The sequence below is a fragment of the Apus apus genome, chromosome 4 (genome assembly GCF_020740795.1).
Source record: "Apus apus isolate bApuApu2 chromosome 4, bApuApu2.pri.cur, whole genome shotgun sequence".
NCBI classification, from domain to species: domain Eukaryota; kingdom Metazoa; phylum Chordata; class Aves; order Apodiformes; family Apodidae; genus Apus; species Apus apus.
Window position 1 is genome coordinate 25,319,787 of NC_067285.1, and position 22,936 is coordinate 25,342,722.

Sequence of the window (22,936 nt, forward strand, 5' to 3'; positions counted from 1 at the left end):
AACTGAGTTTGTACTGAGGGCTTGCTGAGTTTTGATGTCTTCGAAATGCACAAAAAGTGATCTTTGCACACAGGTACTCCACTGAGTATAAAAATGGAGAGGACCATCAATTGTCTGACCTGCTCTTAAAGCATTAGATGTTAAAGTCACTGGACTACACTCTATTTTGAATGTAGGCTGAAAGAACCTAAGTTGCACATTGGTGTTGAATTGGGATTGTTCCAGTGTGATTCACACAGCAAACACCATTGAAAAAAGAGAAAACAAAACCCTTTACTATAGAGCATCTGTTCTTTGTGCAACCAAGCTGTCCACTGTGGTACCTGAAGGGTGCCTGTTCCATGGCAGCAGGTTTTGCAGTACACTGGTAGAAAGAACTCAAAAAGACAGGTCCTGATTTACTGTAATTCCAGTGCAGTCACTTATGGTAAAATAACAGCAGAAGATCTCTGTGAAGTTTTTAAGTGACAATTCTTTGAATACTTTTACATATTTTTATTTTAGATGGGGTTTAAGTTTTTTGTTTACCAGATAGTTCTAACAGGGAATTTTGTGGTCTTTCCAATGCATCCCCTATTTTATATTCAAGTATTTACCATTCTGGAGACAGTTAAATAATAAGGGGCCTTGTTAAGAAAGGAGATTATCCTGGCTAGGGGGAAAATTCCACATTGTTGCAGACAAGGACCTGAATTCTTGGATTGTAGTGAATGTGAAGATAGTAATTGTATGTGTTAAAGAAAAAAAGCAAAGATGTTTGGAAGTGTAAATGCTTAAGATTTCAGAATGTAGCTCTCTTCCTTTTTACTTTTGAGTATCCTAGGCTAGCAGCACAGCATTTAGATACAGAATCAAAACTGAAGTCCTGATACTTTGGCTGTCTCTGGAGATTTTAATCTCTTGACACTCTCCTGTGCATGTGGTTGTGGTACATGAGCTATTACAAGAGTGCCATGCAATTGCTCTTTTGTTTAATGTCAGCTTCCTTCATGTCATCATTACTGGTTTGTTCTGTTAACTGCAGCCATGCCCTTAATTACAAGAAACAAAACAGTGGTGTTTTAATACTGTAGGTGCTATTTATACTTAACTATCCTTACCCACTTAGTTTTATTCAGCAGCAAATAGAATCAAATTGTAGATACACAGAATAGAAGTTAGCCTCCGACCCCCCAGAGCTTTTATTTTGAGTAGATGAGTTGGACAGGGGTGGAAGAAAGGATAGAAGGAAGTAAAAGGGACACAGATGTTCTAATTGCATGGGTTTGGATTTTGTTTTTCATGTAGGCTTCTGTCCTCTAGGGCAACTCTGGAACAAGGCCAGAGACATACAAAGGTCTGGGTGGGTCGGGGTGGTGAGGAAGGGCTGAAGCAAATAGCTTGTTGGTTTTGGAAAGAGAGTGTTCAGAGGAATGCAATAAGCCTCTTGGCAGACTTGCTTGTGTCTGGTCATTGCATGCTTTAAGCTGGCTGTTCTGCTGGTTTCAGCTCCTGCTTTGCTTTCCTAGTCTGCCTCTTCCCCGAAGGTCTCGTGGGATATCCTGTGGTTTATTTTCCTTCTGGAGACAGAGGGGCCTCCCTGCCTTCTTTGAAGTCGGGTGTTTGATAGTAGTGCAGTTCACAAGGCTAATTATTCTTATTTTCAGATTGCAATAACAATGTGATGTTATTTATTTTTTAGCCATCAAGGCCCGTACCTGTGGCAAATTACCCTCATTCACCTGTTCCAGGAAACCCCACACCACCTATGACTCCAGGGAGCAATATTCCTCCATACCTGTCACCTAACCAGGATGTCAAACCACCGTTCCCACCTGACATTAAACCAAATATCAATACTTTACCACCACCTCCAAGTGAGTAGTAAACAGAATGCCTCCGGGGGCATTTCATGTCCCTGTGTTATCTGCCACATACATTTCAGAATCTGGAAACTAGCTCCAATTGCTGCTCTAGGAGAGGCTCGGATTGCTGAGTTGTGGTAGGAGGCATGCACAGTGCAGGCTCACTAGAGCCAGTGGACAGGAAGGGACAAGATTGCTCTCCCCTTCTAAAACAGAGTATGATAAAGGTTCATCCAGGTTAAACTTGTTAAGGATTTTACTCCCAAAGTGTTCTTTTGATGTGTGTCCTGAGGATAAGACAGTTGATTTTGGGTTCCATTCTGTATGCTTAGTAGGCTTGTTTATTGTGTGAACTTCCATTGTGGTCTGTTTTGTTCAAGGTCAAAGCCATTCATTGAACATCCCTGCAGAATAGCATAAAATGTGAATATTTATAGCAATGTCTCTATTGTGATCCATACAGGCTTCCTAAGAATATTCAGTAGTATGCCAAAAATTGATATATGTTCCTTTCAAAGCCCCTCAACATCACAGCTACATTTGGCTGGAAACAGGACAGGAATAACAAGATTTCTCTGACTGTATACTAGCACAAGATGTTTGAGGTTTAGAAGTGACTGATGAACCATAGGAGATTATAATTTACTAAAAAACTGGGAGAACATTTATGTTTTCTGTGAAATAACTGCTGCTGCATTAGCACTTTGCAACCTGTATTTGCATGGGTTAGCTGGATAGCTGAAAAATGAAGCAGAAGAAGGTGGCCTGCATTATTACTTGGGCAAGAACACAGCATTTAAAGACATTGGGACTTCATAGATCAGCTGTAAGTTAACACAAAACCTCATGTTATGAGATCAGATACAAATTGAATACCATTTTTTTTCATCATCAGGTATTTTCAGTTAATAAAACTGCTGAAACGAGTTCGGTCATGTTGATCTCAGTTCCAAGTGGGGAAAATAAGCAGTATTAGAGTTTGACATAATTAAGAGGTTTGTTGTTAGTCTCCTGCCAACAGCGTAAGCCTGGACACAGAACCTGTCCAGTAAAAAAATGGGAATTCTTGCCATGCCCGGTACCTGTTTGTGGCTGGAATGCTAAGGTCCTAATGTTAAATGTGGGAAAACAGAAGACTTTGGCTTTCCATTGCCATCAGTTTGAGCCCTGTCACTTTTATTATATAGATGATGTAGTTACCTATAATTTTCTTTTTTGTGTGTATGAACCTCCTGAGTTAGACCCAGTAGCAGATCACTGTGCCATTTGTTACTATTCTGTATAAATATACACATTATTATTGCACTGCAGATGCTAAAGGGAAAGTTCACACTTTCTCTCCCTCTTCGATCCCAGCCAACCACAACGATGAGCTGCGTCTGACGTTTCCCGTGAGAGATGGTGTTGTACTGGAGCCCTTCCGGCTGGAACACAACCTGGCAGTCAGTAACCATGTCTTTCACTTAAGGCCAACTGTTCATCAGACGCTGATGTGGAGGTAAGCTCAGCCTTGCTGCCAGAAAGTCTTGCGCCCAGTGATGGAGGAGTGACAGACCAAATGAACTTAATTTAGGTTTGCCATGAATTTCACTTTAAAAAGCGTGGCCTAAATAAGAAAAATGTCCTTTAAACTCACATATGCTCTCACCTGTCACTTTCCAGAGAGACTGCATTCTAAATGCTTCCTGATCTGTGTTACATCTCCTTGCTGAGAGCAGTCAGCATGCAGTGTCCGAAAAGTCACTGCAACTGTTCCCAACCTTTCTGCTCTGGGTAGAATGGGTGTGGGATGTGCACAGCTGACACCAGCACAGACTTCCATTTTGGAGACTGAAGTCCTAGGTGCTTTGTGGCCTGTGAAATGTTAGTTGCAGGATTAACTATGCAGGGCTGTTACAGTTTATGCTTAATTAAATTGTGTGGATTACCTGATAAAGAAAAATAAAACATTAATGAAGTGCCTGATACAGAGGCTTGGTAAAATAATTTGGAAAACCAAGTGCTTAAATCCTCCAAACTTTAGAAGTTAACTTCCTAAATTCTTCCTTTCCAATGACTCCACAAGTGAGGACAGGTCAGAAATACCAGGGCATAGCTTTCCGCATACAAAGCCGCCTGGTTTTCACTTTGAGCAAGTACTACTTTCGGGCACAGAAGAATAGTTTTCCTAGGTGGTACTTTCCAACATTTAATGTAGATCTTCCTAAGTGATTCCAGGTTATGTTCTAATTCCACCATGCTCATGGAAGGGCTTTAGATCAAATTACAATCAGAGCCTTATTTATTTATTTATTTATTTATTTGTGTGTATTTTCAAATACCACTGAGTAATTTTGTCTCCCCATTCTCTTTTTTGTCAGAAAGTATCTCAGTGTTTATCCTGGCTTCTGGTTACATTGTTTGAGCTTGTCTGTGTGCTGTGGAGTCTGATTAGTTTCTCAGGGTCTTATGTGGAGGTTGTTTCCCAGGTGTAGCAGCTGAGATGGTAAAGTGCAACATCTTCAGTACATTTTCCATTACACGTGCCTCACTTTGAGTTCCTTCCTGAGCCTGGATCACATACCCCCTGACCATAATGGGTGTGATAACTTGTAGCTTCAGCTTTTTTCCTTCTGAGGATCTTCTTCCCATTCACTGGAATTCACTTGAGCCTTCTGTTTACATGGTGTGGAGGGCATGAGGTGGGCTGAGGAGTGTGCTCGGTTCCCTGCCCCAAGGACAGACTCAGGCTTTTCTGAAGCTGAGGCTTGATGTGGGATGCAGGAGTCCTTGCTGCCACGGTGCCCCCCTACCCTTAGGTAGCCTGGGAGTTGGAAGGGAGGGACATTGCAGGCAGACCACATCCAATAATTAACACCTAACTTTGAGGTCAGTTATTGCTTACTTGCATTTCATTATTGTGGAGTACTCGCAGCAGAGGGAGTTTTGGCAGTTATTTGCCAGTTCTTATTAATAAGTAATCACTACTGGGAATTGAGCTTGCTCATTCGGTAGATTTATAGTGCTGCACTGAGGCATGAGACTGTTTCTTAATATCTATTCTCTCTTCCTTAGCTCACCAAACACATAGCCTTTATTTAAACTTATTTTAATGAAGACTCACAGGTAAACTGTGCTCAGGTCTGCTGTTTTGAAGAGCTTGTTAATAGTGATGAGAACGGATGGTCCTGTGATAAAGTCATTTCACATTTAACTCAGGGCTGGATGGATTCCAGAAAAATGAATTAGTCACATGTGTGGATGGATTTCAGTGTTACAAAGAATGGTGGAATCAAGCCAATTCTGAATATTTGTCTGCCAGTTAAAATATTCGGCAAGACTTCTCATGTGTACACACATAATGAATAGCAATGCAACTCTTTTTCTCCCCACTGGGAAATTTTCATGGTTACAAGAAACAGAAAAGTTAAAAGCAGGGAAAATGTCTTCTTGAAGCTGGTTCAGTCTTAGCACTGCTGCTGTTAAGTGTCCAACAGTGGAAACACTGCATGCTAAGAACATGAGGATCTCCTGAGCTGTCACCACTCTGTGGCCTTCAGCAGGCCTGCTCAAAGTGCTTGGGAATGCTCTTAATCTGCTTGGATTTTGTATCAGAGGTACCAAGCCTTGCATCCCTCCGGGTTTGGGCGAATGTGTTGTGTTCTTATCAGGTGAGAAACTTGAGTGGGCCTTGCAGAGAGAGCTATCAAAAATTGTTAAGAAAGTACTGGAAAAAAAGACTAGATATAGATTGATTATTTGGAAGAGGTCAAGTAGATTGTATTCAATACCTTTCTTAAAACAAGCGCAAACAACAACAAACAAACATAGTTTTATCCACTACTAAATGCTGAGTTTTTGAAATCCAGGAAAGATTATGTTAAGTCAGAATTGAAATCTCCTTTTTTGGATAGGAAAATGGCAGTTATGGTGATGATCTGTACGATCTCTTCTTCATTTACCTTACAAAGATATCTTCCCTCAGGCAAGATGATGAAATGAGCACCTAGATTTTCTAGCATAAAAGATAAACATTCAGCTGTCTTTTGCTGTCATGAACAGCAGAATCATGACACTTAGTTCTTCATGTTCTTTTAATTTCTTAAATTTCAGATTACTCATTCCTAACATAAGGTTAACATCTGTGGATGAAATTTAAGTCATAGTCTCTACCCACTTAATTTGTGATTAACTTAATCTCAGTCTCTTCCTTTTTTGGACATGTTACGAAACTAATTTTTGAGTAGCTAATTAGTGTGTGGAAGTTACTATTGGAGAGGTGGGAGGAATTCATGCTCTGAAAGGTCTCAGTTGGCTATATTTAATCCACAGCTCTGTTAATTTGGAATCACAGAAACACACGGGATGAGATACAGGGGTCATTTTATCTTAGTTGATTTACCTGTTGCAAGGCAGAATTAGCTGTACCTGTATTTTGTCTGACAGTTGTTCATTCCAATACTCTTTTAAATACTCTGAAGTGGTGAAGAATCCAAAGTCTTCCAGCACAAGCCAGTGTGTGGATCACTTGCTTGTTCTTAAGTCTTAAGACACAGGAAGGATCTGCTTGCTGTTAACATTTTTCTTTCTGCAGGATCATTCCATGGTCTAGTTTTGCACAGTGATTTGAGTTGTTCCCTTGGGAATTCCTTTATAAGTGTAAAATACTGTCAACAATTTTGTGGTGTACTTGCACCACTAATTCATCATTACTTGCTTCTGTTAAGGGCTTTTATGAAAAAAGTGTGTTATATCCTTTACTGGCAATAATTCTAGAAAAATAATCTCATTGATAAAGAAAAACCATTCCTAGCATCAAAACAACCTCCGTCTGCAATGTGAAAGCAAAGTTAAAGGAAGATTTATTGGTTGTTGTACAGGTCTGACTTGGAATTACAGTTCAAGTGCTATCACCATGAAGACAGACAAATGAACACAAACTGGCCAGCTTCGGTCCAGGTCAGTGTTAATGCAACCCCACTTACCATCGAACGTGGCGACAACAAGACATCTCATAAACCTCTGCACCTAAAGCACGTCTGCCAGCCAGGAAGAAACACGATTCAAATTACAGTCACAGCATGTTGTTGTGTAAGTACACTGAGCTCATGGCTTCAGCTGCTGATGCTGTGTTTGTTCTTTAACACTGTTTGCAAATGTTGCCTTAGCTGTGAAAGAGCCTTAGTCTCTCTCTTCTTTTTTTGTTTTCCCCCCATGCATTTTTCTGGTAAGAAGCTTGTTTGATAATGTTGGCACAGTCAGAGTGCTAATAGGGAAATTTTTGCTGCTGAATTACAGCAGAGTGTAGTGGTGTCCTTCTGATGTCTCTGAAAAGACTTGTGGTCTAGGAGAGGAAGGGAGTTTGATCTCCTACCTATTTAGTGTGTGCCTGTGTAACAAGGCAGGTAAAGTATATTAAAGTAGCAGTAGATTATTGTGATGCAGACTGTTGTCCAGTGCTAATGTAATTTAACTACGGTATTAAACTGTGTTTGGTTTGATATGAGAACATCAACACCATAATCACTGGTGGTGGTGGTGAAGGTTTTTCAAATAGCTTTTCAGATTAAAACTTTATATTCCATGATGCAGTCTAGACCATGCAAACTTGGCCATTCTCCTTTTCCATGGTTTAGCTACTCTAAGGGAAGAGTACTGCATTTTTAATGCAGACTGTTGCACACGTAAAGTCTGTGCTCTTGCCTGTTCTCTCGTCATTGACAAGCAAGCAACCTGCTATCTCTCCCAAGCTTGCAGTGCGAGGCACTTCACCAAGAAGCTATCCACCCATTTTGCTTTACGTCACACTGATGGTTTTCCATATAATGTCATTTATCTGGTGGCTAAAAACAGGGGCAGTATCCTGTGAACCCACAACTAGCTCCGTGTAGGAAAAGATTGTTTGTACCAGGCACACATCAGTAGCAAATTGGTTTTGTAACTTCCAATGTAGTCTGCGGGCAGGCATGTAGGCTAGACTGTGTCAAAGAATACAGGGTTTTAAAAATAAACCCTGGTGTCAGAGATGAGTACATCAGCTTTATCTATTCTGAATATTAAGGAGGGAGACAATACATAAAATCTTTTTTTTATTTCTTTTTAAGCTCTTGTATGTGTTATGCTCCTGGAGCTCAGAACAACCTACTGCACAGCATGCAGAGCATCCCTAAGGGAGTGCATGTGCACAGCAGAGCAGAACCAGCTTTTGTATTTAAGCATCAGGCTCTTGTGGAAGCCGTGTGTGCAAGAGAAGAATGCAGCTCTGTTCAGCAGTGTATTTGCCCTATGCGTTTGGTTATTTTGGTAACAAAATGCTTTTTCTTTCAGTCACACTTGTTCGTGTTGCAATTAGTGCACCGGCCATCAGTTCGCTCTGTGCTTCAAGGTCTACTAAAGAAACGCCTCCTCCCGGCAGAACATTGTATCACTAAGAGTGAGTCTTCATTTTGTGTGGGTGATGACTTTCCAGAATGCCAATGGTCAGTTGCAGTAATCTATTTCTACACAAGATTTACTTGCTTATGGAGAACCTTAAGCTGTACTTGTCAGAAATTTCCAGAATTCCAGAATTATGCACATGTGCATAACTTGTCAGAAATTTCCAGAACGTCATGTGCATAGATGAAATCCTTGGTATCCTCCAATGCTGAGGGTTATTTGGGTGGAGCAACCAAAGTACCAAGGACACAAACTTGTTCCTAACGACTCTCCTATTCACAGATAATCTCTCTAGCTATTCCCTCATATATGTTTTTTATTTACCTGAAAGCCCAGTGCAGAAAGATTCTTTAGTGCTTCAAGTGCTTGTATGGCACTTTATCTGGTTGAGGGTATAGCAGATACACGTCTGATGGCTTGTCTGTTCAGGAAAATGTTCTAAGTTACACAGAATACAACTGTGTGATATATTGTCCATTAAATCGGTCCCTAAAGGTTGAAGGATTGATCTTTCATATTTATACGTCAGAATTGACAGTACATTTGTATTTTCTCACACTTGCACATACCTTCTTCCTAAACAGTAAAGAGGAACTTCAGTAGCGTAGCAGCTTCCTCTGGCAATGCAACACTAAATGGGGAGGATGGAGTAGAGCAAACTGCCATTAAAGTGTCTCTGAAGTGTCCCATCACATTCCGGCGGATTCAGCTCCCAGCAAGGGGTCACGACTGCAAGCATGTACAAGTGAGTAGATGCCAGTGGCCTGGCAATATTCCCTCATTGGTTACAGTACCCTTAGCTGGGTTATCATATGAAAGAGCTTAATGAAATGGGATTTCTCTATATCAGCCAACCTAAGTAATTAACTCTATGTGCATATATGTTTAATGTAAAGGGACAAAGTAAGTTACTTGATTTAGTTTTGAGTGCCAATAGGTGTTTTTTCATGGCAGTTTTACTTTTGTCCAATTGATTCAGTTATACAGTATTTTTCCTTAATTTCCTTCTTTTCTTTTTTTGTCGTCTTTGTTTCTTTCTGATACCTAGTGCTTTGATCTGGAATCTTATTTGCAACTGAACTGTGAAAGAGGAACTTGGAGGTGTCCGGTATGCAAGTAAGTGCAACCATGCTACTTGAAACACATTTGTGTATGATTTGACCAAATTCAGATCATATTTAAGGTCATTGAGAGGAGAAAAAGGAATTGCTAGGAAATAAGGTGTATATATTACATTTACCTAATAGCATAAAAGCCAGTGAGAATTCTTGCAGTATTTCATGCAGGGAACACCCTGCATTGTTTAGAAATTTAAAAACAGGTAACAAGATATTTTCTCAAAAAATAGATAATTTGTGAGCCCTCTTTACAGGCTACCAGTGGGTTGGGTAGAGTTCAAAAGAAGCTCAAATATTTACATTGATAATACAGATACCTACATAAACTAATGAACTGGGAGTTTGTCTTCCCCTGGATTATGAAACAATGACCAGACAACAACATGCCATGGCAAAAGAATGGATAATCTATTCTGGAGTTATATTTTTATAATTTTAATATTCCAATGTCCAAATTACTGGACTTAAAATATGTAGATACTAAAGTGTTCAGCATCCAGCTGAATGTTAAGTAAGGATGCTGAATAACTGTCTCAGGTACTCTGCTTTGAGTCACATAGATATGCAGTTAATGGCAGTGTTCAAGAGGAGAAAGAATTTTGGAGACTGCGACATTTCCCAGTAATTGTGTAGGAAATTCAGTTGGATTCTCTAAGGTCAAAGTCAACAACAAGTGCAAACAAAAGTAAGAGCAGAAAGCAGGAAGAATTCTAGTACAGAGCAAGGGTGATTTTAAAAAAAGTAAAGATTTCCAAGAAGCAGAAGTTTGGAGTGATTTCTTAAAGGAAAAAAAGGATACTTTCAATCTTATGTTTGACCAGAGGGCTAGGACACTGCAGAAGGAATGGAACAAAGAGCTTTCAAGTCACCCATTCTTCCATTTAATGGGGCAGAAAAAAATCACAGAACATCTGCAGGCCCATTCAGTTTCCTGTAACCTCCTGTGCTCAGTCCACAGGGTTACAAGTTTGTTCCAGCCTCAGCTGAGGAGCCACAGGGCTCTCTTATCTTGAGCAGCTGTAGCAGTAGCAGTTTGTACTTTAACTCTGCAAGTCTCCAGTTCAGTCCCTGCTGCACCAGCCTGTCCATTCTGTTTGCTTCTGTGGACATTGCAGGCTTGAGACAAGCTTGTTTCAATGAATATCTGTGACATGTATCCTAAAGTGCAACTGCTTTCTCTGAACTACCTTTCTGTCTTATAAGTTAGGCCAAAAATATCACAAAAATTGGATGTCTCAGTTCTTAATTTATGTATTCGTACATCCAGGCCAAAATTTTTGTACTGTATCTCTTGAGTACAAGCACCTGCATTCAGATCTAAGTGCCTACATAACTAAATAATTTCAGTTTTTGTTTTGTTTTGTCCCCATCTGTGCTGAACTGAAGTAAAATAGCTATGATATGTAGTTACTTTGAAGATACATTACTGTATAGCTAGGAAGAACATTATCCAATTTGAAAATAAAATAGTCCTAGCTGGTGTTCACAGAAGAGATCTGCTATGTTTGAAAAGCCTTTAAATTCACAGTACATTTAACTAAAAATTAATTAAATTATGTGAACAGCTTGTGGACACACAGTAGATGTATCCTTATTTAATCTATTTCATGTGGAATGCTGTTACCCTGGTAATGAAGATGCAGAACTAAAACTGCCCCAAGTCATTCCTAAATTGTGTGGTACAGATAGTAAGTTGGTGGATCCCAGTCTGCTGATTTCACCACCTGTCCTTCCATCCCTCTGTTACACATCTGTAGCTATATTCTAACATGAGGTTTGGTGGTTTTTTTCCGTTCTAGTAAAACTGCTCTGCTGGAGGGCTTGGAGGTTGACCAGTATATGTGGGGTATTCTGAATGCTATACAAAAGTAAGTAAACTTACTCATTTTTGATATCCAATAAACTAAGAGATATGTTAATGAGTACTGAGATAGTCATGCCAAAGTAGGTCTTAGTGATTGAACGTGAATATTCTCTTTCATGGCTCCTTTTCGTGGAGCTAGTGATACAGTGAATCAGTTTTCATCTACATAATAGATCTTGTTTGGGTAATCTCTTGATAGCAGCCTCACCAAGGAAGCAGAGGGAAGAGTGAGAATGGAGGATTAAGTGCTTTCTCATATTTACAAGTAGTCCCTCTGTTTCACATGTGTCAGACCACATAGGTATGTTTGGATTTCATTTTGTGGATAAACGCAGAAATGTACTCTCACAGTTCCTTTTTTTAAAACTTGCTATCAGCTCACATTTGAGGAGTGAAAGATCTAGAGGTTATATTATACTAGAGCATTTCAGAACATTTGTTACCATGCAGATTCTTATGGAAACTTCAGAAAATTGATTAAAAAATAATAATTGACATGCTAAAAATTTCACATTATTTTACAGCTCAGAGTTTGAAGAAGTTACCATTGATCCAACTTGCAGCTGGAGGCCGGTCCCTATAAAATCAGATATTCACATCAAAGATGACCCAGATGGCATTCCCTCAAAAAGATTTAAGACCATGAGTCCAAGCCAGATGATCATGCCAAATGTGATGGAGATGATTGCAGCTTTGGGTCCTGGCCCATCACCTTACCCATCCCTACCTCCTCCTCCAGGAGGCAACAACTCCACCGAATATGGTAACCAAGGTTAGTTTCACAGCTTTGTGCACCCACTTGTGGTCACTTTAGAAGCCAATGGTTCAGTCAGCTTTGTGATTCAGGTAGGTCATTGCATCCCCAGAGAGATACATAATGAAAAGAAATTATGTGACTGCAATTCTGAAATTCTGCATCAGTCTTGTCATTTAAGATTCATCTGTTTGAAGAAAAATATATTTTAGTAAGAAAATCAGTGCTTGTCTTATTTATTGCCATGCAGCCTTCAAATTACAGAGACCTGACCCATTAACCCTGGTACTTGGGCTACTAAGTTTTAATTTGTGGACAGTTGGGTGACGTGTGGTAAAGTGGATGACTTTAAAAGAGATTTTAACTGCTTTGCCATGACCTTTGCATTAGAAAATGACTTTTGAGTTCCTCTGCCCATGTCCTGCCAGATTGAGAAACAGAGAACTGAATACAGGCAGTGAAGATACATTTTCGAATTACTGTTTTGTTGTGGATATAATGCAGTTATAGTGACAATTCTGAAAATACGAAACCAGAGACTGTTTCTTTTGCAAGTAATATGATAAGACTCAGTTCATCTCTGGGAAAAGACCAACTGGTCACACCATTGGAACCGCCAAATTGATTACGAGATGATATATGTGCTTTTTGCAGGAAGTTGAATAAAATTTAGATTGCATGCAAAATATGGTTAATTTGCTCCAATGACTGCAAAACTGATAACAGATGATAAAACTTTTTGGGTTTTCAAACGGATGAATGATTACTATAACAAAGCCAAGAGCACTGAATGACAATTTTTTTCACCCGCTTAGTAGGAGTGAAGTGCAGTCAGAGCCTGAGCACAGAGCCCTCCCTTCTTCATCACCTTTCTTGTTCATAATTAGGAACAAAGAGGGTAGTCATGTAAAGTGGGGTTTAGGGTCTGTGTAACAATTGGTGCCTAGACTGTTAGTTCCCTGCCTTCCCCTGTGGATCCTGTAGCTTTTTGGAGCCCTGGCTCATCAATGACAGGTGAAACCTCTGCTCTCCTGTTGCCCTTGCAACAGACATATCAGAGCAGAACACTAGGTCATCCTAAATGTCTTCATAGGTTTGTCCCTCAGCACGTGGCACTACTCTTTCCTCAGAAAAGGGCATGTTGCTGCATCGCTGTAAATCCCTGGACATCCTGCCTCACATCTTCATACTCCATCAATATGTGCACTGAAACTTGGTGTTTACAATTAGGTGATGTCCTCTGATTAACAGTACTCTAGAGCAAAGTAGTAACATCATTAATGCTGTGGTTTATGTTTGTTTGTTTGTTTGACAGTGAGCATACTGAAGTTGAGTTTGCAAATATAACAAGTACTCAGTAAGACAAGACCTTTTACCAGCTCCCTGCCATTAAATCTTGCCTAAGCAGCAAGGCAAGACCAGCTATATTCTGTGAGACTCATCCAGTTTGCAGATTAACAAAATTAGAATTAATATGGCTCTGCAGTATTTACATGCTAGATCAAAGTCCTGACTTCTCTGAGAAATACTCTTCCGTGGCTAATGACTTCTATTCCTCTGTGATTAAATTTCTGCTTGTGAAGCTGTTCTAAAGAGCAAATGATGCATCTACTTCAGTTTGTCAAACTCTCTTCTGGACTTGAACATGTAAAGCTGCTGTACTTCTGCAGACAAACTGCAGCCTCTCTGTGCATGCTCCACAGCTATCCTGTTATTTCAGAGCTCAGTATCATCTACTTCAGTTGCTTCTATGAAATAGCTGAGTGGCTTTAGTTCAGTTTTTGTTGTTCATAGCAAATAAGCCACTGGAGTTGGAAGACCTAACAGAGGGATCTGGACAGAAAAATTATGGATAGTAAAATCCCTGTATTGGGATACATGCTTACTTTAGAATCCAAGTTAAAATTGCTGAGCTGAGGTGGGATGAATAAAAACATGCCAACGATGGTCATACAGTGCTTGTCTTGCAGATCAGCAGGGACTCCAACCTTGTTGCTAAATAGTGGATGTGTGGGGGTAAATCCAGATAGTTTATTACAAATCAGTGTGAAATTTTGGTGCTTTGGAGAACATAATTTCAGACTGAAGTTAGGTGGATTTAATAAATTTATTAGTTTTTCATTATGAGCATGCATATCCACATGCTGAAAACAGAGGCTACAGGCAGCTACTTTGTAACTGAAAATTAGAAGAATAGATCCAAGAGGGAAAAACTGATGTTGTATTTGAAGACAGTCAAGTGAATTTTATTAGGTTTTTTGGGAGCAAGGAGAATTAAATCACAAACTGAATTAGACATGAAGGCCTCTTCTGTGTTATCTTAATGGAAGTTGCCTGCTTATGCTACAGAAGAAGAGGTAAAATAGGTGCTGTTCTATGAACTGGTACTGGGGAATCTTCCTTATACAGCTCTGTCAATTAGCTTAATCAGAAACTGAAGAATTGCTACAATTTTACTGTGTAGAAGCATACATGTAACACAGTCCTGTAAATATTTTGGACTTGGACAGTCAGTTGCAGTTGCACTGAGGTGCTTCTAAATGCAAACATTCAATATAATTTAATACCCCTTCTACTTCTCAGCTTGGTTAACTTTGTGTGGTGACTTCACAGTCATTTTTTAAAATGTCAGCAGTTTTCAATTAATTACAACATGTACATGAATTATTAAAGAAGCCAGTATTTGAAAGCTGAGAGCCATTTTTCCCTCCCAATTCCCCCAGCAGCAGGGGGCACAGTGTTGTTATGCCTGGCGTGGCACTTGCCCTGTGCTGTGCAGGGAAGATGCCGTGCCTGGCAGCTTTTGCAAGATACTCCAGGACATCAGTGTCGGAAAACAAATAGTTTCTTTCAAATCACATCTGTTTCTCTTTTAGGCAACAGTTACCAAGGCCATGGCAATTTTGACTTCCCGCATGGGAATCCCGGTGGCACGTCTATGAATGACTTCATGCATGGGCCACAGCTGTCACATCCCCCAGACATGCCGAGCAGTATGGCAGCTCTTGAGAAACCTCTCAGTCACCCCATGCAGGAATCTGTAAGTAATGGTGCTGTGGATGTGGATTAGCTTTTACTGGGGGCAAGGAGCTCTCATCCAACTACTGGACTTGCCTTGTGAAGAGCTTTTACTTTTTGTGGATTCCTCACTTTGGAAGTCTGTGAAATAGAGTTGTCCTGAAATGCCAATAATAATATTCTTAGTTTCTGGCCATTTTGAGTCTTTGGAGAAGCATTTCTGAGCTTTTGGAATTTTCATTTAAGCTTGTTTATCTGGAAGTGACAATCTGGCTCGGTGTGCTTATGTTAATGGTTGTGCTTGGCTCTGACACCTGATAAAAACTAGACGTCATTCCCTAGGCCACCAGGGTCTGTGAATATCCATCTTCAGCAGACAGCTTGTTACAGCAGGAGTTTGACTGACTTCAAAGCAGGGACAGTATCTTCCCTGGCTTTGTCCCTGAGGGGAAAATTTGCATCACAGCATTTTGAGGGGGAATTCTACCCAAGGAGCGTGAAAGACACCTTTAAGCTGTTGAGAATAGGATAAGCCTGTAGATGGCAAGGAGAGACACTGCCACTGGTCTGACAGTGTATCAACTTGAGACTACAAAATGGAGCTTCCTTAGATCTCAGCTGGAGAGCCAGAACTCAGCACTGAAGAAGCAGCTTGCTCAGATCACTGAGTTTTATATACAGAACTTTATGTATCTCCAGAAAATGCAGTACTGCAGCAGCCAGGTGATAGAAAAGCTACCAGCAGCATTTCGCTCTGAGGGATGGTTAGCCATCTATTTTAGCTTGGGATGGGGGGGAGGTGTGTGTGTACAGCCTTTTATGTTCATTGAAGTTACAGGGCAAGAGCTTTATAGTGTGCTGTTACTGCACAGGAAGGGTGTTTAACTTGACAAGTCATCTGTGCCGTGTCTTTAGTGAATACTAGAAAGTACAATCTCAGAATATAATGAGGACATGTGGTAGCAGATGCTCAGTAAAGGCCTACTCAGTCAATGTCTCCTCTAGCTAGCAGTGGGTTTTCCAAGGAGGATGGTGAGAAATAGGAAGAGAGAGGCGAGAGAGTTCTTAGTATAGCTTGGAAAGAGCCCAAGTAACACAACTGTCTGCAAAGGAAGAGTCCAGAAACCACAATGACGTTACCACTTTGCAGGCTAACAAAGGACAGAACAAACATGCTGTAAACTTCATTTTTACATTGTCAAATAACATATGCCCAGTGTAAAGAGCAGCCTGAATTGTCTGCAACAGAACTAACCAGCATTAGAATATAGTAGTGAGGGGAAATACTACCAACCTGAATTACTCACAGCTGCTTTTCCTGGAATCAAAGCCACAGGGAATTATTCTTTGCCCCCTGTTACCTGACACCTGCCTCTTGACTTCATCAGTTAACTGCTATACCTTTGCTATAGTGGTTGCCCCAGTGACATTTCTGAAGTGGTAGGATATGAAGTGGTTGAATATGAAAGTGAAGAATCTGTGGCTTTCTGAAAATAGGACTGCTTACAGATGGACAGCAAAGGTGAAAGTTGATGAAGGCTGTGCATGTTCAAGAGCTGTAAGAGAGTCTTTGGGAAATGTGTTAATAGATTTTTGGTTCTGTGGGCCAGTTTGTAGAAAATCTGATACTTAATTATGATAGCTGGCATAAGTAAAGTAAAGTAAACCTTTGCCTCACTTTTCCCTAAGTTATTGTGATATGCAAACTATACTGTTTGGGAATGGGAAGCAGTGCTAAAGCAAAGATCCACCTAGTTCATGTTAATGCCCCATTTTCTATAATGAGGATCAGTTTTCAGGTCTATTAGTTCAAGATAATTAGACTGACCTTGTCAACACAGCCATGTAGTCTTCAGGCCACATTTACAGACTGTTAGTGCTTTCACACAGATTTATCATTATTATAAAGTATCTGCATTCCTCTTTCTTTTTCTCTTTCCTTTCTTCTCTCAAAAATGAGCTGGTTTTCTATAGCAGACAGTCAGAAAAGGCAACTAAAATGAATGCTTTTAGAGAAATGCATGCCATTAACACATTCCTAAATTGTGCAGCTGTATGTCTTTGGACAGATATCCCTGTACAAAAATAACTCTAAATCACATTGCATAATTGAACTAAGGTTTTAAAATGTTGCCTGTTTTCTTGTCTGGTTTTCTGTCATTTATTTTTACACATCTAAGGTGTATTTTATTTTCATCTCCTATTCACGTGGACCATTTTGTGTTTACAGCGTGAGTCAGGAGCAGATATTTGGTCCTTTTAGGCCCAAGATCTATCTCTGACTGGAGCTGAATGCTTCTGAGGAGGTACCTAGTTTTTCTATTTTGTAGATTTATGTGGTGGCCCTTACATAATGGTAGGCAGAGAAAACTGATCCCTCCAGACATGACTCTGGATCACTCCAGGAAATACAAATCTGTTAGTTTAATGTATGTAGGGCCAGGTAACCAGGGCTGGATCATCAGAACTACCTTCTCTCAACACTGCTGTTCTGATCCTGTGAAAGAAGAAAAAATAAAGACCTGAAATGTGGCTAGAAGTAGTATCTCTTCATCAGCGTAGAGTGTTGTGAGAACTGTAGAACAGACACTTCTGTGGTGGTGTAAGATAGCTACAAAATAACTGCCACAATTGCATAATGTTTGTTTTCAGAAGCTGTAAACAAGATTTAGACAAAGGTGAATTCAGAGTTGACTTGAGCTTAGTGCTTATTGTGGGCAGTGTAAGGAGTGGTGCATGGCTGAGCAACAGATCATCACCCTACAGTTTCATATACAAAGGGAGGTGATACGAGCTGGTACCACTGTAAAAAGTCATTGCTCTTGTGTCTGTTTTCACTTTTACTCTCTCTTACATGAGCACAAGTGTTACTGCAGCCATGAAGTGATCTGGATCTGGGTGCTGATGTGATTTAAAATTAATTCAGAGGAGGGAAACAGAAAAATAAGGTTAGCTTTCAGTTCCCCAGTTGAGTTCACTGCATGTCTGCAATGATGCACCCAACCACAAAGGCATGGATGGGAAAAGTGGCTGAGAGCAGCAGTAGGGCAGGATGGCATCTTTCAGTGGTCCTGCCAGGTAGCCCAGCAAAAGAGTTGGTAAAACTATGCTTCCAGCAATGGACAGTTATAAACCCTTGACTTAACTGGCTGATCTTTTTTTTTCACTATCAGTTTTCTCCTGAGATGAAAGGGATATTGTCCTGCAGCTGGCAGGTCCCATTGCCCTACAGCTGTACATCTTGGCACTCCTGAAGGTCACTGTTGGGCTTGTGGTGTTTTGTGGCATTAAACTGAAGATGCAGTTGTGTCTGCTATAGGCTCTTCTTTTATAGACTGTAAATGTTTTAAAAGTGCCCAAGTTTATGCTCCTAAAAACAACTCTGGAATTATCTTGCTTTGCAAGCAAAAGGAACTTTATTAGGCTCTGACTTCATAGTGTGGGTTGGTGTTTTTAAAATAAAATTATAGGATTTGCAGACAGATGGATTTTAAACCTGCAATGGCTGTTTAAGATTATGGTGGCTCTCTGTCTTCCCATGAACAATTGCTCCCTATACAGCCATTCTCTCAGGACCCAAGATACTGCCTTATCAAGTAAACATTTACATATTAAGAATGCTTGCCTGTAATAATGCTGATTTTCTAATATGCTTATTTATTTTGAAACATGACTGAGCACATTTGAATGCCTCTTGGTTTAAATAATTATTGATACAGACATGCCAGTGTGACTCTTGCTTTGTGCATTCAGGGATGAATTTAAGAGACTTTTCAAGATAATCTTGTTTTATTTTGGCTTTCTTCTGGAAACTGCTTTCCTACTTCAGGAACACTGTGTTAAATTGCTTTTTACTTTTTGTTATTATTAAACTTTCTTAATTTCCACATATTCCGTTGCACATGTCCTCAATGAATGAAGAAGGAAATAGTACTATGTGGACACACATCTACTTTCACTTGGACTTCTGCAAAGGTTTTAGGCTGCAGATTCATTTATGTTAACATATGATCTGTGAGCAGATTATGTACAAGTTTGCCCCTTAGTTAACAAAAATAATATTTTGGAATACCTTGAAAGTAGTAAAACTGTGACCCTAATGGAGAGAAGAGTGTTTATCAATACTTTTTAATAATTTATTTAAACTCCCATTTGAGAAGGAGGCCCAAATGCACTGTTGCAGATAGAATCCTGCTTGTTTCCATCAACCTTCAAACTAATAAAGTATTGAGAAGGACCTTTGTGCAGCTGAGTACAACTGTTCCAATGGATCACTATTTAGGTTTCAGTTTTCATAAGAGTGGTGAAATGTATTTTTAAAATGCTTGTTTTTGTAATTTTTCAAAATTCTGTGGCAACATTTTAATGGAGTTTTGCAATAACCTCCTGTTTGCTTTCCAAAACTGAAAACTAAGGTTAAAATAACCTTGCAGCTTACTGGGATATGAAAGGGTCAATGCTGACATAGCATTTTGCTGGTTTCTGTTGGCTTGGCTGGATGAATTTCATGCTGTTGTATGTATCTGTTCTTTTATTTCAGCTCCACTTTGTGGCAATATGTAGCATTCCTCAAAAAATGTAAACATTTTTTGCATCTCCATATACCCAATTAGCATGAGACATCTGATTCTGAAGCATTCAGACACTTGTTTCTCATGGCACTAAGGTCACGCCCCAAAGAATCCATTAGTAGTAGATGTGACATGCAGCAGAAGGAAGAATTGGGCTTGTGCATTTTTGTTGCTTCTCTGTCATGTGAGAAAGACTTTTTCCCCCATTCTTCTGTAACAGGCTTTGGAAGATGCATGTGGTTTGATAGTCTGTTTCCCATGGAAAACATGCTAGAGAACTTACCTCTTTTGCTGGAGAGCTTATTCATGGGATGAATGCAAAATAGAAGTGTGATCATTAGCTTAGTTTATGTTAATGCATTGTATTTTGCAGTCATCTGGTATGCAGCCACCTACAGGGCAGGGACCTCAGCAGCTGAGCTGGCTTGGTTTTTTGTCAGCCATCAATACCCATTAATATAATAGAGGAAAATCTTCAGCCCTTAAAAGAGGTGTTGCATTCTGGGGAAAAAGAGGGGAGGAGTGGGGAAGGGCTGATGTTTGCAAGATGTTTGTAATGAGCTGAAACATGAATAGGCAGCGGTGTCAGGAAGAAGCCTCCAATAAGGAGCTGAGCAGGAATTGTGCATTTTCTCGGTTAATCACTCTCCTGGCACAGGGACGGTTATTCAACAAATCTGCCGTTCTTTCATGGAATTTTTTTGGGCAAAAGCATCTGCCTCGCTAATGCTGAGCAGCACCATAAGCCTCCTTCCCTCCTCCCTGGGGTTCATTATTTTGCGTCCTCAAGCAGAGTTTCCCACATCACAAGGAAGCAAACCAACAGCACAAATCCAACGTGTTTATCTCTTCCTTGCAGATAACCTTCAAAACACTGAAACATTCCTCTGGCATTGGGATATGGAGTTTTCTTTTCTGATGGCACTTTTTATTTCTTTCTTTGGTTTTTTGTTTGTTTGTTTTGTTGTGTGTGTCTTTTTAAAATTTATTTAAGTTATTTCTTTTTGTAACATGTGGTTACAGAGTCAGGCACTGTGAGCACTGTACTTTGTGGCCTCACTTTCTTTTCCTGCTTTTTTCCTCCTCCGCAGATCCCTCATCCCGGCAGCACTGATCAGTCCCATACTTCCATGCAGCAAGGTTTGCACGTCCCTCACCCCAGCAGCCAGTCAGGGCAGCCATTACATCACAGCGGGCCTCCTACCCAGCAGTCCCGGCAGCCACCCCCGGCCGCTTCTAGCAACCATCCACACAGTGACCTGACCTTTAATCCCTCCTCAGCCTTAGAGGGTCAGGCTGGTGGACAGGGAGCACCTGACATGCCGGAGCCCTCGCTGGATGTAAGTCCGTGTCATACTCTCATCTGCCTGCCATAGCGTGTGCTTCGCATCGCGGGGGGAGGGCAGGGAGGGCGCGGGGACGGGGACCTGCTTCCACAGCACATGCCATCCTTTCATGCTTTGGAACGTGGGCGCAGGTGCTGCAGCTGAGGTAGCAGGGTGCTCCTGGCTTGCTGGGAGCTCAGTTCTGGTTGGAGCAGCTGCATGGCGTGCAAGCTGTAGCCTTTTCCTAGCACCAAGGCAGGCATTTCTTCAGACAGCAGTTCAGGCACCAGGCTGGGAGCCGTCTCCTGCCTTCCCTCTCATCGCTGGACGGGGGCTCCCCTGTGCTCATCAAGACCCCAAAGCCGTCACAGTGCCTGAATAAGGGGAAGGATGCAGCTGCGTGTGGTTCTGACTGTGGCAGAGGTCTGTGCCAAGTGAGCTGCACACCGAGCCCTGCAGCATGCCCTGGCCAGTCGGAGGGGGATCTGTGCTGGCCCATCCTGTGTGCTCCCTGCGGCCAAAGCCAAGCTGTGCCCATCCATACCTGCTCCTGCAGGTAGCTCAGCTGCACAAGTTCTTCTTCTCAGCACACCACATAGGAAAGTAAACAAGGATATCTGCTGCCTCCTTAGCAGTACGAGAGCTAAGTGCTCACATCTAAACAGAGATCAACCTCATTTTAAATCCAAAAATAATCTTCAGTCTCTTACTATCCAGTCAGCAGAGTTGGAAATAAATTATCTGAGGTATCTGTCTGGTTAGCTACCTTCCTCCTCAAACAGAAATTTCCTTAGCGCTAGGACTGGATTTTTGTTTGAGTCATGCGTTCCCATGTGTGTATCTTCTGTCTGTTCCAAAGCCTGCTGCTGCACAGTGTCATTTTCTTAGAGAAATGTTCACCTCCGTGCATCGGATTGATATCTGTGTGTACTGTTGCTGTATGCTTACATCCTCCCCGTCACACACGGTCACTGTGCCAGCAGACAGCCTTGCAGAAGGAATGGAAGGGGCTAGGGATGGATGCTCCAGTTACAGGAACAGTGCTCAGTGGACTCACTTCTATCTGAGCCAGACTGCTGCTGTTTCATACAACAGTCACATGCACGTCCTTTGGGAATGATAGTTCATGTGGCAATTAGAGTTCTGAACCCTTAAGGTCTCTGCATGAGCAATATTAATAGGTGAAGTAAAAATGCCATTTTTTTTTTTCTTTAAAAAGTGTGCTGTTACAGGCCAGGTGAAAAGCAAAGTAGAAAAACCTATACATTTATCACAGTACTGTGGTTATCATTGATGGTATGCTGGAGTCTTAATGGGAGGCTGAACTTAGCTAAATGAGAAGGCAAGTGCTGTACAGAGTGAGGAATGTAGTTCTTTGAAATATCTGTGAGCTCACTCATGACCAGATGTATCATTTTAATGGGTTTAACTTTCAGTGGCTGTGTTGTGGAGCCAGGCTGAATAAAGTCCCATGCAGCAAACCAAATGGGACTGTACTATGGGCAGCCTGGTTTGCCTCATACCAACACAACCACATTTGTTCTTTAGGAGTTTGGTGTGATGGCAGTATAAGGTTTACCCTGGGTTAAAGATATACCTGCTATAGATACAGATGTAGGTACAGGTTATCTGCACTTGTACCTCAGACAGCAGAGGCACTAGAGTCAGATGACTGGTTAGACTTCGCAAGTGTTCTCTTCAGGAGCACTGGTTGCACCTTTCTAAATTCTGCCTCTAAGTCTGGCGTGTTCCCGTAGCTTCTTGCCCCTCACAGCCCTTGCCACTCCTCTGTCTCTGACCTCTGCTCCAGCACAGCACTCCCAACTTCCAGCCAGTCCTGTCTGAGGTCTCTGGTTTCCACACCAGCTGGGCAGGAGGCAAGCTGTGCTGCCTGGCTCCTCTGACCAGAGGAGGCTGAGGTCCTGCTCAAAATGTAGAAGACTCAATCTTCAGGAGAAACTGAGCATATTGTTTAAAACTTCCACTTTTCTTAAAAAAAAAAAATAATTTAAAATTCTCTGTATA

The 22,936-nt window shown here is 41.0% G+C and overlaps 1 protein-coding gene across 8 annotated transcripts in view; it reads left to right on the top strand.

The window, feature by feature from the left end:
• Positions 1–22,936, top strand: part of ZMIZ1 (zinc finger MIZ-type containing 1) — a 345,681-nt gene that overhangs the window by 316,516 nt on the left and 6,229 nt on the right. For 5 of the 8 annotated variants that reach the window (XM_051617531.1, XM_051617530.1, XM_051617532.1 and 2 more), the window contains 10 exons: positions 1,682–1,856; positions 3,156–3,342; positions 6,704–6,914; positions 8,151–8,256; positions 8,846–9,006; positions 9,310–9,377; positions 11,179–11,247; positions 11,768–12,015; positions 14,874–15,037; positions 20,678–20,926. In XM_051617531.1, coding sequence (XP_051473491.1) covers positions 1,682–1,856; positions 3,156–3,342; positions 6,704–6,914; positions 8,151–8,256; positions 8,846–9,006; positions 9,310–9,377; positions 11,179–11,247; positions 11,768–12,015; positions 14,874–15,037; positions 20,678–20,926 — 1,638 coding nt within the window. The remainder of the gene's footprint in view (positions 1–1,681; positions 1,857–3,155; positions 3,343–6,703; positions 6,915–8,150; positions 8,257–8,845; positions 9,007–9,309; positions 9,378–11,178; positions 11,248–11,767; positions 12,016–14,873; positions 15,038–20,677; positions 20,927–22,936) is intronic. The other 3 variants (XM_051617533.1, XM_051617538.1, XM_051617534.1) reach the window with 2 other exon arrangements.